Below are 17,239 nucleotides of genomic sequence, written 5' to 3'. Positions count from 1 at the left end.
GCAAGGATGGAAGAAGCTATATAGTTTCCTCTTAGTAGTTTATGCTTTGAGTCTTCTTCGTTATCTGAAAACTTTGCTACTAAAACCCTGTTTTCGTCATTGTTTAAGTGTGCGTACTTATTTTGAAAACTTGCTTAGGCTATTGTAAGACACTATTATTATATGTCGGGAACGAGTTGTTTAATTAAGACTATGTTATGTATTAAACTGTGTTTAGTTGTTTGAAAAGAAAAAATTATTGTGTTTTCTTAGAATTACGAAATAGTCCTTAGACTTTGTTAGGTTACTAATGTGACTCCTCAGTTGAGAAATTGGGGCGTTACAATTACGGATAGGCATGAGCCTGAGTTTAAAGCAGCCATTTTATTCACTTCTTTTTCGTCAACATTCATCTTTAAAAATGTTTTTTTTTTGAAACATCTTTAGGAATGTTGTTATTGAGAGTGATTTTCGCTTTAGCAATGAATTGGGTAAGCTCCAAACAAATTAGGCCATTCTCCCCGAGTATCTCAAAAACATCAACTAGAGAACGACGACCATGCCCTACGTCGTCTTCTTGGTACCCCGCTGCAAATCAGACCTGGTCCGTCATTGTGCACTCGAGGACACATGCGGTGGAGGTTGAATGTTCTAAATCTTGTTTATATTCTTGAACCCTCTCTTCAAACACATATGGGTTCGAGATGAACGACGGTGGGGGCGATTAACTCCGAGATGGAATGGCAATGGTGGTGATGGTGATGGTCTAATAGTGCAGGGATGGCGTCGATACAGTTCCTGGTGGCTGTTTCAGAAGAGACCATAAGAGGAGTGGTGGTTTTGGTTTTCTTATATGTGTGTTACCGATTGATGAAGGAGGTTGATGCGTATTGTTTGATGAAGGAGGTTAGTTAGGGACTGAGGAGAACGACGAGATCTCCTCCGTCGCATTTCTTTTGTTCCTCCACACACGTTCATTATCCTCCATCCAAATCTGAGATCGGCACTTAGTACCACTATCGGAGCCACCGGGAAGTTGATGACCACCGCTACCATCATCATTCTAGCAGGAGTCACAGGGGCGACCACAAATCCAGATTGGGAAGAAGATCCAAAGGGAACATAGAGGCCTGAGTTAACTATTTGATTTAGGATGTTTACATTTTTGAGGCAGTGATTCTTCTTCGATTTTTCATATTGTCAACCCAGGTCTCTTAAGGTGATTCCAATTTCCGGTGAGGACTGTTCAAAGATAGTGGTGGTTTCAGATCTGGATGCAGCTGGTGTAAGTATATGGTATTACTGTAAAAACCTCATCCAAAATTTAGATCTTATCTTATAAAAGTCTTAAAAGTCAGGACCATAAACCGATAAGAAACTTGTTTTTTTTTGTATACACATGCAGTACCCGATCACCCTTTGGATACCGCCAGATTCGATATTTAGTCATAGTTAAGGCTCCTAATCTCTCCCCCAGAGTGTATTGTATGAGGATTGAACCTGAGAGTTCTTCCCACACTCAGCCTGCGTTCCAAACTGAGCTACCCCTCTTACCCCTCTTGTTTTTGTTAAAATAAACATAACGTAATAGTTTCATTAAAGAGAATGGATTTTCCAAAACAGTTAAGAAAACAATTAGAATTTCTGGTCAATCACGACGTGTCCAATTTATCTATTTAAAAAAAAAGGGAGAAAAAAACAATAAATTAGGGTAGAAAACCATATAACAAATCATATTATCCTCTAAGATTTAAAAACAATCGGAACTACTAATTATTAATATTCGAAAATATTTATTATGTTCTATACTATCGTAAATCACAGTGCTAATCTATAGTTTTAACAAAAATCAAACATTTAGGTCGCATCATCAGCAAGACTATTTTTTAAGAGAATGAAAACTGTATCTGCTGATTGAATGAGATCGTTTAGAATTAATTATGAGAGCTCACTCAAGCAAAATTTGTGTAACTTTGGTGCAAATCTATTAGAATTACTAACTGTTCTCCCTAACATATTTCATGTGGCTGTAAATTACAACTTACCCCCTCAAATAGCAAAGGGAAATTAATTACCAACAATGTAGATGCCACCAAACCTCAAAATTTTAGCACTCTGATGCCAAATGTTGCCTCAACTCTATTCTCCTGGTCGGTGAAAAACTAAAAGTGCCTCCTTTTCACCAAACCATTCTACCATTAGGAGTATAAATTATGCAGGTAGATGTGATTAAAACTGGACCTACATGCATTCCCAGTTGAATCATAACTCATCATGAGCTTCGGGTTGCTCATCAACTTTTTCATCACTATCCGTGTTCTGCCCACTGCTCTCACTTTCATTCTTTGTGGGCTTCTGAATCTTGGGCTTGGGCTTAGGAATTTTATTAATATTGGCAACCTGAAAGTGTACATAGAAAACCACAATATTTAACCAAAAAATAAAAATAAAAAATCACTGCTTTCATGGAGATGTAAATCACATGCCAATACCTTGTTTTGTAGATCAAACACCTTTAAATATGCTTCTTCAGATGTAAATGCTGGCTTACTGAATCCAGAAGTCCTTCAGAAGTTCAAAACAAGTATAGAATAAACATTAATAACCAAGAATACTGAAGAATAATTTAAAGGACTCAATTTTATGATTCAAGAATATTAAGGATTTTTGGATCGTACATTTAATGCTTATTTCATTATATGGATAGTTGCTTCATAAGTTCATAACATGCGTCCAAGCATTTATATGATCAAATGGTGTAGAGTTCAATCCTTTTTGTCCTCATTCTTCTAATAATATGCATTGTCCAAACTTGCCAGAAGGTATTTCAAGTGAGGAGGTGTCTTAGAAGTATAATATAAGGCATTCATGTATCTTCACTCAACAGCTATTTTTTTTAAGATAAATGATTCACAACAGAAGGATCCATAACTCAGTATTAGAATTCTAGGAAGACAACAAAATTAAAGATAAAGTTTATACAAGCAGCTACTCATGAAGATACTTGTTTTAGCTCATGCAAAGTTTGGGCATAATATTGAAATCACCAATGTAAAAAGCAAATTAAAACTACAAGAACAACTAATAACTAGAGTAACTTACTTCTTTTGCTCAGCCTCTTTCTCATCCAACCAACTCTTTAACTTTTCAGTACCGTTTATCACCTTGCAAGTTAGAAACCACAATAAGAAAGAAAAAAACAAAAACATTCTCCAGGTAATGCACCAATTTTAATATATTCAAGTGTACTGAAATCAGAATAAATCAAACACCTCATCTACTCGGTCTTTTGGAAGCCAAGACTTGGTTGTTTTCCACTCTTGTACAATCTGCAGATGTCAGCAAAACTTCAACATATAAATGCTTAAGAATTACATTACCAAATACCTAGCTGAAGTTGATAGAAAAGTGTGTAAATTAAAATATACTACTTCCGATATAGTCCAGAGTATAGCCAACCAATTGCTCATTGTACATGTTTGTTTTGCCTCAACAATAAATATTAACATGAACGAATTGTTCCAGTTAGATCAGATCCATTCCATATTTTGAAGCTCGTTCTTCTCTAACATCTCAGGCTGACAAATTTGTGCATTCTTTTAAATGAAAGATGCTGAATGACCAAATAGCTTAGGTGTGGTCAGTTCCATGGATCTATTGTTGCAGTTAGATTCTTACACAATTTTCAATTACAAAAGAACATGAACAAAATAAAAGGTGTCAAAGCCCACCGCTAATCAGAAGTTTATTGAGAGTACCTGTTTTAGCTCATCAATGTATTTACGGGCAAGATCAACCGCCACTGGACGAGCTGTAAGCTCTTTTAACCTAAAATAGATGTTAGACTGTTTAGGAAAACAGTACCAGATTATGAAGGCCTACATAGTAAATTAGTAGAGCTATACTACAACTGAAAATATAAAATACCTGAAGAAAATTGGATCCCCAACAGCTTTTAACTGATCAAGACGCTCTTGAAACTCTGTAGCATTAGCATCTTCACCATCTGTATACAACCAATCTTGCACCTGACAGAATGCAAGAAGCTCAAGTCAAAATTCTTATCAGTAAAATAATTTTTGGTCGTCCAAGGAGAAGGGTAAACCTCATCAAGCTTCTCAACAAAGGACTGGCGCTCTTCACTTGTAGAAACTTTTTCAAACTCCTCAAGAGTTTCAATCTGATAACAAAACAAAGGAAGCACAAGAAAACAAGTTCAAAAATAAATAGCAACATTAACAAATAGAAAAATAAATAGTTAAATCATTACATTTAACATCCTTAAAAAAAAGTAGGCAAAAAGTTTATAATGTATAACCAGTAAAAAGAGGTGTATCATGACCAAATACCTCTCACCCATGAAAATACATGGCAATCAGAAAAAATAATCCAAACAGGTGCAGATGATGGTGATTAATTGAAGAAGATAAAATGTGGAGATTAATGGATGGGGGGGCATGGGCATATCTCTGAAAGAATATTGGAAATTTTGCATAGAAAATAAAAGGCATATTGTTTTCTACAAACCTTTTCCTTAGTAGTGTATATATATCCTTCTAAATTATTTTTTAACTCAGCGGTTCTTTTCCTTTCTGCATCTTTTTTATCTAGAGCTTGTAATTTTCTTTTGGCTTCAGCAAGAATATCTTTTGATAAGGACATCCCAGATCCTGCTATCTCATCAATCTGCCACCAACAAAAAAAAGGGGAAGAAGCAAGAGAGCATTAGATAATTACAAGATCTTGGTCCAATGTTTTTCTTTCTGATAATCACCCGCCAGTTTATGTGACTACGAAATAAGAGGGGCCAGCCAGATTTCACCTTCAATGGTACCCTAAAGCTTCGCTTTTTCAGCTTTCTCTCTGTAGCAGGTTCAGCAACAGCTTGCTCCTCTGCACTAATGTTGGGTGTTTTATTAGCCCCACTATCAATTTGCTCCTCTGCACTAATGTCGGATGTCTTATTAATCCCACTATCAGTTTCCAAGTTTTCATTGCTTTCAGAACTGTCCCCAGCACCAGATTCATTTGATGTATTTGACGAAATAGTTGAATTCTCTATGGTCAAATTTTTCCTTGGAACTTCCACCCACTCTGTTATTTCAATAACAGCATCTGCCCGATCCAGAGAGAGAATTCCACTTCTACTAAGAGAGAAATGCATATTTGCCTTGATGGGAGATGACAGATTCCGGGAAGAGTATCTAGAAGAACAGAAGAGAAGAAAAAGAGGAAGGCATCAGAAATACTAAATATTTTGCATGAAAAACAATTCCCTGAGGGGTTTAAATCAGCAATTATGTCAGAAAAGAGGTTCAGGAAGTTTCTAATCCTTACTTCTCATTTGCATCTTTCAAACCAGATATCTTGTATTGGGCAATTATGGGAGAGGTAACACCGGGTGGTAACTGATGTTCACTTTCGTAAGCTAGGGAAACTTCAAAATCCTTGTTATGATTAATGGATCTGAACATCTGCCAAGTAAGCAAGATTACAAATGATTAATAAAATCATATAATATAATTGATCAATTCACTCTGATAATATGTAGTCACATTAAGCATAAACCATCAATTGATTTACCTTACTCGGGAGTTTCTTCATTCGTGGTACAAGTAACTGTCTTGAGCTTTCATCTTTCAAAAGATCAAGACCACTCAACTCAACCACAAATCCATATAAGGAACCATCAACCATTCCTATTTTGCGGTTTAATTTGATTCCATCACTTAAATTTGCAGCATGCAGAGCTGCGCCAAGAACAATCGCTTCATCAGCATCAAGATGCCTATCAAGTTCTTTTCTCCCAAGGAATTCTTGAAGCTTAGCCTGTAATATTATGAAATAGAATAACAATAAGTAAACCTCTATATAATTATTCTGGACAGCTAAGTAAAACAATTCATCTGTAAAACTAAAGTGCAACCACTTTATTGAACAATACAATAAATAGGTAAAAAGACAAAGTAATGCAATTTTGTTTGAGAATAAATAGATACCAAGTATGAGTGACAAGTGTGTCATGAATTCTTCACATTCAAATTTAATCATATTTCGATTTGATATAAAAGAGTTTATGCAAGATCCGTGTTGCCTATTTCTCCATTAAAATCTCTAGTCTGACATGTGAGTTGTCAGCTTTGCTCTTGCTTTTTTCCATACTCAAGTTGTTCAAAAAATAGATGCAACAAGCATATCATCAAATAGAATTCATGTTTGAGAAGGCAAGAATAACTAAGATTGACAATATAGAATGATCAAGGCAATACAGAAAAATGAATGATATTGACTGTAAAGGCAATAAAACATGTAGCTCAATATCATAGAAATATCTGCAGATCTAATTCCACTAAGTGCACATTGCCATAATTATGACTGCAATCAAAAATGAAAAAGAATATTCAAACCTGTAATTTTGGCACTCTGGTAGCTCCTCCAATCAACTCCACTGCATATATTTGTTCCGCTGAGAGTCCTGAATGCTCGAGCACCTCTTTCAAAGGCAAAAGAGACTTTTCCCAAATATCTTCACAGAGTTCTTCAAATTTGTCACGGGTTATTGTGCTCCTGAAAGAAAAGCAGCCTTGAGTGAAGGGCCCTTAAGCATGATATGTAGTATTGTAGTAAGAAAATATACAATTAGATTGTAAGAAAAAAAACCCTTGTCATTGTTCGTATTTTTATTTTGACTAATGCATGCATTTCACTTGACAAGCTTGATCACATACGGGAATTTCATTCTTCAAAAGTATTTCTCAAACCTCCATGTTATGATAGGTAGGACAAAAGCTTAAAGGGTCCGTCTTTAAAACCACAATGTAGCCAATCCAAATGTTATAAACCTCAGATAGCAGACTCTAAAAATTTTATAGCATTATAATGTACTGCAAGATAGCTGTTGTGCTGACTTATTTTAGTTTATATAATTTTAACTTATCTTATATACACCACTGACAAACATAACTAAAAATTCAACTAAGGTAATGTTTGGTCCAACTTTTTGAGGTTTTTATTCTCCTTATGCTATCTTCACTGGAACAACTAGAACCACCATCAAAGCCAAGCCTCTACCTTCAATCTCCATCGTAATTGTCACACCATCACTCCGAACTCACCACATATTTGTTACACCCATCATTGAATCAGACACAAGATTCCCACCACCACCTAGGTCGAGACCTCTTTCCTTCACCCACTCAAGAGCCCCCCGTCACATCCTTGTTTAAGGCACCAGCAAGCTAATGACTCAACCACTAGTTGCAATCCTCCACTCACTGCCTAATTAACAATGTAGACAGAATGGTTAACAACTACTCATGAATCAACTAAGTAGGCTAATTTCCTAAACTTAATATTTTTATCAAAAAATTATTTTTTATCTAAAAAGTGTTATGACATTCTCTCTCTGCTAGACTGGAGCATGGCATAACTCTAAATACTGAAGCATCTTCCCAACTTTCAGCCGGCTATTAAGAGCCCAGGCCTCTGTCTTGCTAATTAATCACAACCAAGCAAGCACTAGAGTAGTGAAGATGACAATGGGTAGGGTCCGGGAAAGGCACTAGAGAAATTGACCTCACAACCAACAAGCAAATTTAAGTAGTAAATAACTCAATAATGAAAAAGTATTAGGATGAATATCCTACTGCCACATGGCTAGGCTCCTACAGAGAGCTAGTGCTCCTTATTCGTAACAAACAAACCATTTTCCAAAATATACCCCACTCCAGCCACTCAGTAACCACCCCCTTCTTCCTTCTCTCCACCCTGCTCAATTGTTTTCCTAGTGGAGACTTTCCAAACCTTGGCTCCATGTGACAAATCGGAACCAGCTGCCCTATTGGACCAAACACTGCCTCCCACTTCAATTCAAGCCTCGTCTTCAAGGCTGAACTTAGGAAATTGGCCGCGAATAACCATAAATAAAAGATATCTTACTTATTTACAAGATATCTAATATACTTATCATTTGGGAGGCCTAACTCTACCCCAAAAGCTAGCTCAAGAGGTGAGGATTGTCTTCCCATGTATAGGGGCTATCTTGGCCATATCTCTAGGCAATGGGAGACTTCTCAACACCTCCCTCACGACTAGGGCTGGACATATGGAGTGTGGAATATGCAAGAATGAACATCTGGGGGTGGCTCATATACGGGTGGTCTCCACTTAACGGATCTAAGATAGGCTCTCATACCAACTTAGAATTTGGGAGGCCTAACTCTACACCAACAGCTAGCTCAAGAGGTGAGGATTGCCTTCCATGTATAGGGGCTATCTTGGCCATATCTGTAGGCAATGTGGGACTTCTCAACAAGCCTCATAGCAGTCTTCCCCTTCCATCTCTTCACTCTTGCTCATAATTCTTGTGGCAACAGCCTCAAGCATATCAAAATACAACCCTTCTATTCAGTGGGGCAATTCATCCTCAACTCGGTAATTTCCACCAACCTTCAGCAAAGATACATGAAACATATGGTGTATTTTTAAGTAGCAGGGAGTTTAAGCTTATAAGCTACTACTCCCAAATACTAAAGCACTTGGCCTATAATACCTTGAGGGAAGTTTGGCATTAACCTTATAGCCATTGTGTATTATTTGTGGCCTAACCAATGCATGTGGCTTTAATCTTGGAGCCATCAGCAACAGGTGTTCCGTGCGATATTTTGGATTGTGAAAAAAATGAGAAAAGAGGAGGATTACCAACTGTGGTTGGAGGCAACAGTGTCTAAAATCCAGGATCCAACAAATGAGAAATGAGAGACAAATATTAGAATCACCAATATGAACTACAATAGTTAAGGTCTAAGGATGAATTTTGTTTTGCTACTTTGAGCAGAAAACATTCCGTATATTAAATCGTCACAGGGGGCTCATTTGTGAAAGCAAAACCAGAAGTGATCACACTTATGCCTTCTTACACAAATGCCACAAGGAGTACGAGGCATGAACCATTATCAACTATTCCAATAAATTAGCAGTCCAAAAGCTTGAATTGTTAGGCATACATAAATAATTTCATATCTAAGTTTCTAACACGCTTCTCAATGAAGCGTGAATAATGTATAAAACCCACCCAATACAGTCGCACAATTATCTACAATGTACAAGGAGCCAACTTTTTTCCAGATTGATACAGGTTAATACACACAAATTCGTTGGAATCAGGAATACTAAAGGAGTTAATGGGCAACTTTAAATTACCTACCTGAAGTCTATGTCACCATGAAGTGATTCAACTGAAATAGGAGCTGCTGTATTTGCACTAAGAATTTCTTTTGTTCGTTTCACCTGTTTCTTCAATTTAGCCATAGCCTTGGGAAATCTCCTCACATCTATTCCATCACCAACTTGTGCATTGAATTCATTAGCAAAATACTCCACCAATCGCAATTCCATTTGCTGGCCACCAAGTTCTGAGTTCCACCGGACATCCTGGACCTACATGGATTATGGAGTAAGTGAGCAAGAGGACTAAGATATTCAGGACAATGAGATAAAGAATAAGTTTAAAGGATGAACTGATCACTTAATTTCATAGATTTCACATATTAGAATTATGTTTGAGCCATTTGAGTTTAAAATTTGCACATACATTTAAAATTTGAAAGTAAATGGTGTATTCGATCTGCTTATTCCATTATAAATATAGAAAATCAAGCATTTATGAGGTAGTTAAATATAATGTAGGTTGGTGTTAGGTACCAGAAAAATAGAGCAATGAATGAAGAAGATGATATGAATTATAGCACTGAATCCTCTGGATAAACCCAGAAGCAGTGTTTAGGGGAATTACAAATAAGGAAAAATACAAGATAACCTTGAGCAATTCGAGAGTGCTCAATCTCTCCTAATTCCAGAATAATTTCTGCCTACCTAATTCTCTCTCCATAACCAACCTATATACTCAAATGCCTATGGTCCCCCCCTCACCCACATGGGTGCTGCCACTTCACCTGGTGGTTATTTTGAAAAGATACCTTCTAGAAGGTTAGCTCATCAGGTACAGCTTGCACCTGTTTGGGCTTTCTAGTATATACCTTCCCAAATCTGGGCCTGACCAAAGGGTCTGTATCATCTCTCCCCCCTTGAAGAATCACCTTGTCCTCAAGGTGATGTTCAGGAAATTGTTCCAACAGTTCAGTGTAGTCTTCCCAAGAGTTCTCAAACTCCGGCATGTTCTTCCATTTGACCAGAACCTCCACAGTACCTTTATCCCCTGCCCTGGAATCAATAATGCTCTCAGGTTCCACCTTAAGTTCCCACTCTTCTGTCATGTAAACTGGAAGTGGCTGACTGTTGACTCCTTCATTAGGTGCCTTCTTGAGTAAAGAAACATGAAAAACAGGGTGTACTTGACTACCCTCTGGCAGTTGGAGTTTATAAGCTACTGCATTGATCTTCTCAATCACAGGATAAGGGCCATAGAACCTTGGACTAAGCTTTTGATTCTTCCTTCTAGCTAAACTCTTAAGCTTATAAGGTTGGATTTTGAGATAAACCATGTCTCCCACCTTCAGTTGTATGTCTCTTCTGTGCTTGTTAGCTTGCTGTTTCATTCTATTTTGGGCTTTCTCCAAGTTCTCCTTTAATGTGTCCAGAAATAGATTCCTCTCTGCTGTCATCTTTTCCACTTCATTTACTGAAGCTAATGAATCAGTTCCCTTAATGATCACTGGTGGTTCTCTTCCATACAGAGCTTGAAACGGAGTGGTTTTGATGGCAGAATGGTAGTTGGTGTTATACCAAAATTCTGCCCAACTTAACCATTTTGGCCACTGCTTGGGTTTAGCCCCAGTCACACACCTTAAATAGGTCTCAACACACCTATTCACCACTTCAGTCTGCCCATCAGTTTGAGGATGGTAAGCAGAACTGAACTTCAATTTGGTCCCAGCAAGCTTGAACAATTCAGACCAAAAAGAACTCAGAAACACCCTGTCTCTATCTGAGACTATAGATGTAGGAAACCCATGCAACTTAACAATTTCCTTGATGAAGAGTTCTGCAACTTCTTTAGCATTATAGGGATGAGATAGAGCTAGGAAATGTGCATATTTGGTAAACCTGTCCACAACAACCAAAATGGTGTCCTTTCCCATAGTTTTTGGCAAACCTCCAATGAAATCCATTGAGATATCAGACCAAACTTGTGAGGGAATGGGAAGTGGTTGGAGATAACCAGCTGGATTAAGTGTCTCATACTTGTTTCTCTGACATATTTCACATTTTTGGACATAGGTTTGGATATCCAGCTTCATTCCTTCCCAAAAGAATAGAGCAGAAATTCTCTTGTAGGTCCTGAAAATTCCAGCATGTCCCCCAACAGCTGAGTCATGAAATTCTTGTAGTATGATAGGAATCTTCCCGGAAGTCTTAGGTAGAACAATTCTGTTTTTGTACAGAAGCCTGCCCCTCCTCATGTGGTAACCAGCTGGAACTGGTCCTTGAGTGGTGATCTCTTGAATGATTTTCTGATACTTGTCATCAGCTAGAATCTCAGTTTCTAAATCTTCCCAATCTTCACATTGAACTGAGGAAATGGCAGAAAATTGTAGTTTCCTAGAGAGAGCATCTGCTGCTTTGTTTTCAATACCTGGCTTGTATTTAATTTCAAAATCAAATCCCATGAGTTTGGAAACCCACTTTTGTTGCTCCTCTCCCATGAGCCTTTGTTCAGCCAAGAACCTTAAACTCTTTTGATCAGTGTGGACTATGAATTTGCAGCCTAAGAGGTAGTGCCTCCATTTCTGTACAGCCAACACCACTGCCATCAATTCCCTCTCATACACTGATTTAGCTTGTGCTCTTTCTGAGAGGGTTTTGCTCATGTAAGCTACTGGCCTCCCCCCTTGCATAAGTACAGCTCCTAGCCCTTTCCCCGATGCATCAGTTTCCAACACAAATGTTTTCTGAAAGTCAGGCACAGCTAGAACAGGTACAGTTGTCATGATCTCCTTTAGTTTGTCAAATGCTTGAGTTGCTCCAGCACTCCAACTAAAATTGTTTTTCTTGAGCAATTGGTTTAGGGGTTGAGCCAACTTGCTATAGTTTCTGACAAACCTTCTATAATAGCCTGTCAATCCCAAAAATCCTCTCAATCCCTTCACATCTTTGGGAAGAGGCCAATTCAGCATATCTTTTATCTTGCTAGGGTCAGCAGCCACACCCTATTTGGATATCACATGCCCCAGGTAGATGAGTTCAGATTGTCCAAAGGAACACTTCTTCTGATTGGCCACTAGGTGATTGTCCCTTAAAACTTGTAACACCTCCCTCAAGTGCTCCTTATGTAGGTCTACATTATTGCTGTAAATCAGTATATCATCAAAAAATACCAGCACAAACTTCCTCAAATATGGCCTCAGAACCTGGTTCATTAATGCTTGGAAGGTAGATGGTGCATTGGTTAAACCAAAAGGTAGGACTAAATACTCATAGTGACCCTCATGTGTTCTGAATGCTGTTTTAGGGATGTCCTCTTCCCTCATCCTGATCTGATGGTATCCAGATTTGAGGTCTAGCTTAGAAAAAATCTCAGCTGTTCCAATTTCATCCAGCAGTTCATCTATGATTGGAATTGGGAATTTATCAGGAATAGTCACCTTGTTAAGTGCTCTATAGTCCACACAAAACCTCCAGCCACCATCCTTCTTTTTCACTAAAATAGCAGGGCTACTAAAAGGACTAGTGCTATGTCTAATTATTCCAGCAGCTAACATTTCTTTTACTAACTTTTCTATCTCATTTTTCTGGTAAAATGGGTACCTGTAGGGCCTGATGTTAGGGATTGGTGCTCCTTCCTGTAGCAGAATAGCATGATCAGTGGCCCTCTTGGGGGGTAGCTCTTTTGGCTCCTGGAATACCTCTGGGAATTCAGTAAGAAGCTTGCTCCAGAGTTCAGGTATAGTGACATTGGCTGTAGGCTCCTCTTCTGAACATTCATATGAGAGAAAATATTCTTCTCCCTCATCATGCTTTGTCTTTTTTATAGATTTCCATGTGGCTGCCACCTTACAAAAAGATGGTTCCCCTTGCATACACATCTTTTGTCCATTTAGTTCCCATTTGATGATCAGATCCTGGAAGTTGGCCTCAATATTACCCAAGCTAGCCAACCAATCCATCCCCAGCACCAATTCTGTTCCTCCTAAACCCAGAATAAAGAAGTGCTGAATGATGGGGATTCCTTGCACCTCCAACTTCAAATTCTTACATACCCCAGAATTTCTTTCCCTAGTCCCATTTCCAACTTCCACAACATATTCTGAAGTAGCAACCACTGGTATTTCCAGTTCTGCTACTAGTTCCTGTGAAATAAAGTTGCTGGTGGCTCCACAATCTACTAGAATTAGGATCTCCCTTTCTCCTATCTTCCCTTTCACCTTGAAGGACCTGTTGGAAGTTAGGCCCTCCTTACTGTTCAGAGAGAGTTGGAGTACCTTCCCTTCCAAGACAAATTCTCCATCCTCAGCCTCTTCAAACACTTCTTCTTCTTCCTCTTCATCCTCACCTTCTATCAATATCAGTTGAAAATTCTTCTTGGCACAAATATGCTCCCTTCCCCATTTTTCTCCACATTTGAAACATAAACCCCTTCTGCTCCTTTCCTGCAGTTCTGTTTGAGTAAGTCTTTGTCCCCCATTCCATTTCCTTTCAGGGATTTTTCCTTCATTATTGGTGTTCTCAGTCCCTTCCTTAAGATGCTGAGGTTTCCCTTCATTCCCCTGAGTTCCCCCTGCTCCCTTAGATTGGTAACTCACATTAGGGTGAATAGACCTTCCTCTGGTCTCTCCCGAATTAGTAGAAAATCTTCCTCCAAATCCTCCCTTCTCCTTCCATCCTCGTTTGTCTTCCTCCTTGGATTTGCCTCCTCTCATGGCTGAGTTTTCTCTTCCAGTAAAAGAGCTCTATCCATGAGATCTGCCAAATCCTCTGATGGGTACAGCTTCATCTCAGCCTTAATCTCCTCATGCAACCCATTCAGAAACACTCCCTTTAGCACTTCCCTGTCAGCATTTCGCATAGGCGCAGCTAAGAGTTCAAAATGCTCCCTGTATTCCATAACACTTCCCTTCTGCTTAGCACTGAGCAAAGGCCCGAAAGGATTCTGAACCAGTTCAGGTTGAAACCTGCGAATCAAGGCCTGTTTGAACGGTTCCCAAGCTCGCACTGGAGCTTGCTCCTCCCACCATTGGAACCAGCTGAGCGCGCGGTCCTCCATGGCGATCATCACGATCTCAACCTTCTCGGTTTCTTCGACTCGACTGAGTCGGAAAAACCTCTCCACCTTGGTAATCCATCCGTAAGCGTCGTTACCATTGAACATCGGGATATCCACACGCCGACCTGTGACGGCTCGAAGATGGCTCCGATGATGAACGTGCTCGTGAGGTTCACGACTACGAGTCACAGTTCGTGACCCGGTTCGTGACCCGGTTCGCGACCCGTCGTCTGAACGAGCCAGAGAAACAGAATTGTGGTCGCGTGAAACTCGCCGGTGGCGCGGGGTGTTGGAACGTCCCCTGGTGCGACGGCGCTCGTGACTCATGAAGAGTCGTCGGAGCTCCTCGAACTGTTCGTGAGCTTCTTCCTTCATCTCCGTAATGGAACGCTCCAGATTGTCGACTCTCGATTCCATAGCGCTGCGGGTAAGCACCATACAAAGCTCCCTTTGGATCGGGAGCTCTGATACCAATGTTAGGTACCAGAAAAATAGAGCAATGAATGAAGAAGATGATATGAATTATAGCACTGAATCCTCTGGATAAACCCAGAAGCAGTGTTTAGGGGAATTACAAATAAGGAAAAATACAAGATAACCTTGAGCAATTCGAGAGTGCTCAATCTCTCCTAATTCCAGAATAATTTCTGCCTACCTAATTCTCTCTCCATAACCAACCTATATACTCAAATGCCTATGGTCCCCCCCTCACCCACATGGGTGCTGCCACTTCACCTGGTGGTTATTTTGAAAAGATACCTTCTAGAAGGTTAGCTCATCAGGTACAGCTTGCACCTGTTTGGGCTTTCTAGTATATACCTTCCCAAATCTGGGCCTGACCAAAGGGTCTGTATCAGTTGGCAACTTTGGAGCTCACTGCTGAGGACGGCTGGATATGTCTCTCAGATTTTGCTCAAGTAATATGTACTTTGCTGGACTGCACGAGTGTGTTTCCAGAATTCTCAGCCATTAATTTCATACAGTACACCTTTCCTCAAATTTATAAAAAAATTGTGTTATCTTTCCAAAATTATCCAAATTAAAATTTTATCAATTCCATTAGTATTTTATGCGAACAAGAAGCACTTCATAGATTGGTGTAGCTACAAGCCCACAACTATTGATAAGTGAAGAAATTGTTGGAAAGTCTTAAATATTTCAACAATATTAAACATTTAGTGCCTATTTTTTTGTCAATTTTGTCAATTTTTGCTAATATAAGTTGAGTTTTGTGACTTGTGAGCATTAACTTAGGTTTAGATTTATTTGTCTTGTTTGTCAAAAAAGAAAAGAGTTTTAGAAACCTATGTTTTGAGCTTGCTAAACTTCAGTAAAATTGGTTTTCTGATTTTCAATTAACAATTATAATTACATTATTACACATATTTATCACTCCTTAGAACTTTCACCTATTACCCATTATATATATTTTAGTAATTTTATCTCAAAAAGTGAAAACCCTTTTATTTGATCCAAACAATATTCATTTTTTAAACTTAATTTTACACATCAAAGAAAATTTTCCAGCACTCCAGGAGGATGGAGTCTTCGTTTCTACCCACAAATTCATTCTTTTAAACTTAATTTTGTCTTACTTAATTATATATCAAACCTAATTTTATCAAACTTCATCTTCTCTAACTGTAAAAACAAATGGACACTAAAAGTAAACTTGGAAATTTTCTAGACCATGATGCATTTCAAAAAGAAGCACAAAAACTACAAACAATCAACTACTAAGTTCAAATACATTGTCAACTATCTGCAAATGCAATGCAAAACAATATCAAAGTAACAAAACATATCATCATATCAACACTGCAAAACAAGCAAAACACATACCTGAAACTGGTTCACGGACACCGTCTTCCCATACTCTTTACTCTTATAAGCCGAGAAATAGACAAGCGCAGCATAGGTACTGCTGGAACCCATGTCATAGAAAATCACATGCCTCGACTCATTGGAAAAATCCTTATCAATCCCGTATTGAAGCGCGGCACCGGAATGCTCGTTGATCAACGCAAGAACGTTAATCCCTGATAACTCTGCCGCCTGAAGCAACCCTCTCCGTTCAGCTTGCCCAAAATACGGCGGCACAGCGATCACCGCGTCCTTGATCGGAATCTTCGCGTGGAACTCAGCCAAAGCTGCAGTGTAGCCCAACAACATGGCCACCAGTTCCTCCGACGAATACTCGGTGCCGTTTTCATCGATTCTGAAACTCACGGTGCCTCTGGAATCTTCCTTCGTATCGAAAGGCAGGTACATTGAATCCAGAAAGCTCTTCGCGGAGGAATAGGGTTTCCCTATGAGGTCCCGAATTTGGGAATACACTTTCTGCGGGTAGCGAGCGACGAGGCCCGCGGCTTCCTCGCCGAGGAGGCGGTCGCCGTCGTGGAACGACACCAGCGCCGGCGATTTCCGTTTCGACATCTCGTTGATGGCGATCGAGATCGGGCTTTGACCAGGTTTCAGGTTAACAACCGCCACCTTGACCGATTCGGAACCCAGATCTACACTGAAAACGGCGGATTGCGAGGGGGAGAAGAAGAGGACCGCCAGGGCCGCGACGATTAGCGCGAGCTTGGGGAGGAGCCGCCGCGCCATTGTGCGAGGGAAAATGTGGCGTTTGGACGCCGAGAAAGTGAGGGAAAATAAAATGTTTTCTCGAGAAAATGAGAAGAGGGCGTGGTGTGTGTGTGTTTGAATTTTTCTCGTTTAATCTCCGACGAGTTGCGGTGGTGGGTTTAATGGTTTTTTTGCTTTGAGTGAAGTTTACGTGGGAAGTGACAGAGTGAGAGGGGGTTTAGCCAGTGAGAACATTACACGTGGATGAATGTACACGTGGCGGGTAATGAGATGGTGTGTGATGTTGTTCTTACACTGCAGTGCTGTGAGTCAAAAATCTTGCACCTTCTGCGAATGACCCTTTTAACCTGAATGGAATATGCTATTATTTTCCATTTTGTTAAATGAAAAATGGAATTTGATGAAAGGTGATGAGTCCTTTTGTCTTTTGATCTCATTCCAGAACTT

General features: G+C 39.3%; 1 protein-coding gene across 1 annotated transcript; it reads right to left on the bottom strand.

Annotated features, from left to right (window-relative positions):
• Positions 1–1,835: 1,835 nt before the first annotated feature.
• LOC130723049 (heat shock 70 kDa protein 17) lies at positions 1,836–16,955 on the bottom strand. Its single transcript, XM_057573971.1, has 14 exons — positions 16,043–16,955; positions 9,185–9,417; positions 6,387–6,546; positions 5,563–5,808; positions 5,317–5,453; positions 4,802–5,183; positions 4,507–4,665; positions 4,085–4,159; positions 3,907–4,007; positions 3,738–3,807; positions 3,252–3,308; positions 3,082–3,143; positions 2,472–2,544; positions 1,836–2,379 (listed from the first exon to the last, which is right to left on the bottom strand). Exons 1-14 carry the CDS (start codon positions 16,808–16,810, stop codon positions 2,242–2,244), a joined length of 2,661 nt encoding a protein of 886 aa, XP_057429954.1. The 5' UTR covers positions 16,811–16,955; the 3' UTR covers positions 1,836–2,241.
• Between the last annotated feature and the right edge of the window lie 284 nt (positions 16,956–17,239).

This window comes from Lotus japonicus, chromosome 6 (assembly GCF_012489685.1).
Source record: "Lotus japonicus ecotype B-129 chromosome 6, LjGifu_v1.2".
NCBI lineage: Eukaryota > Viridiplantae > Streptophyta > Magnoliopsida > Fabales > Fabaceae > Lotus > Lotus japonicus.
The sequence above is the reverse complement of the archived record's forward strand: the minus strand, read 5'-3'. Positions and strand labels throughout refer to the sequence as shown.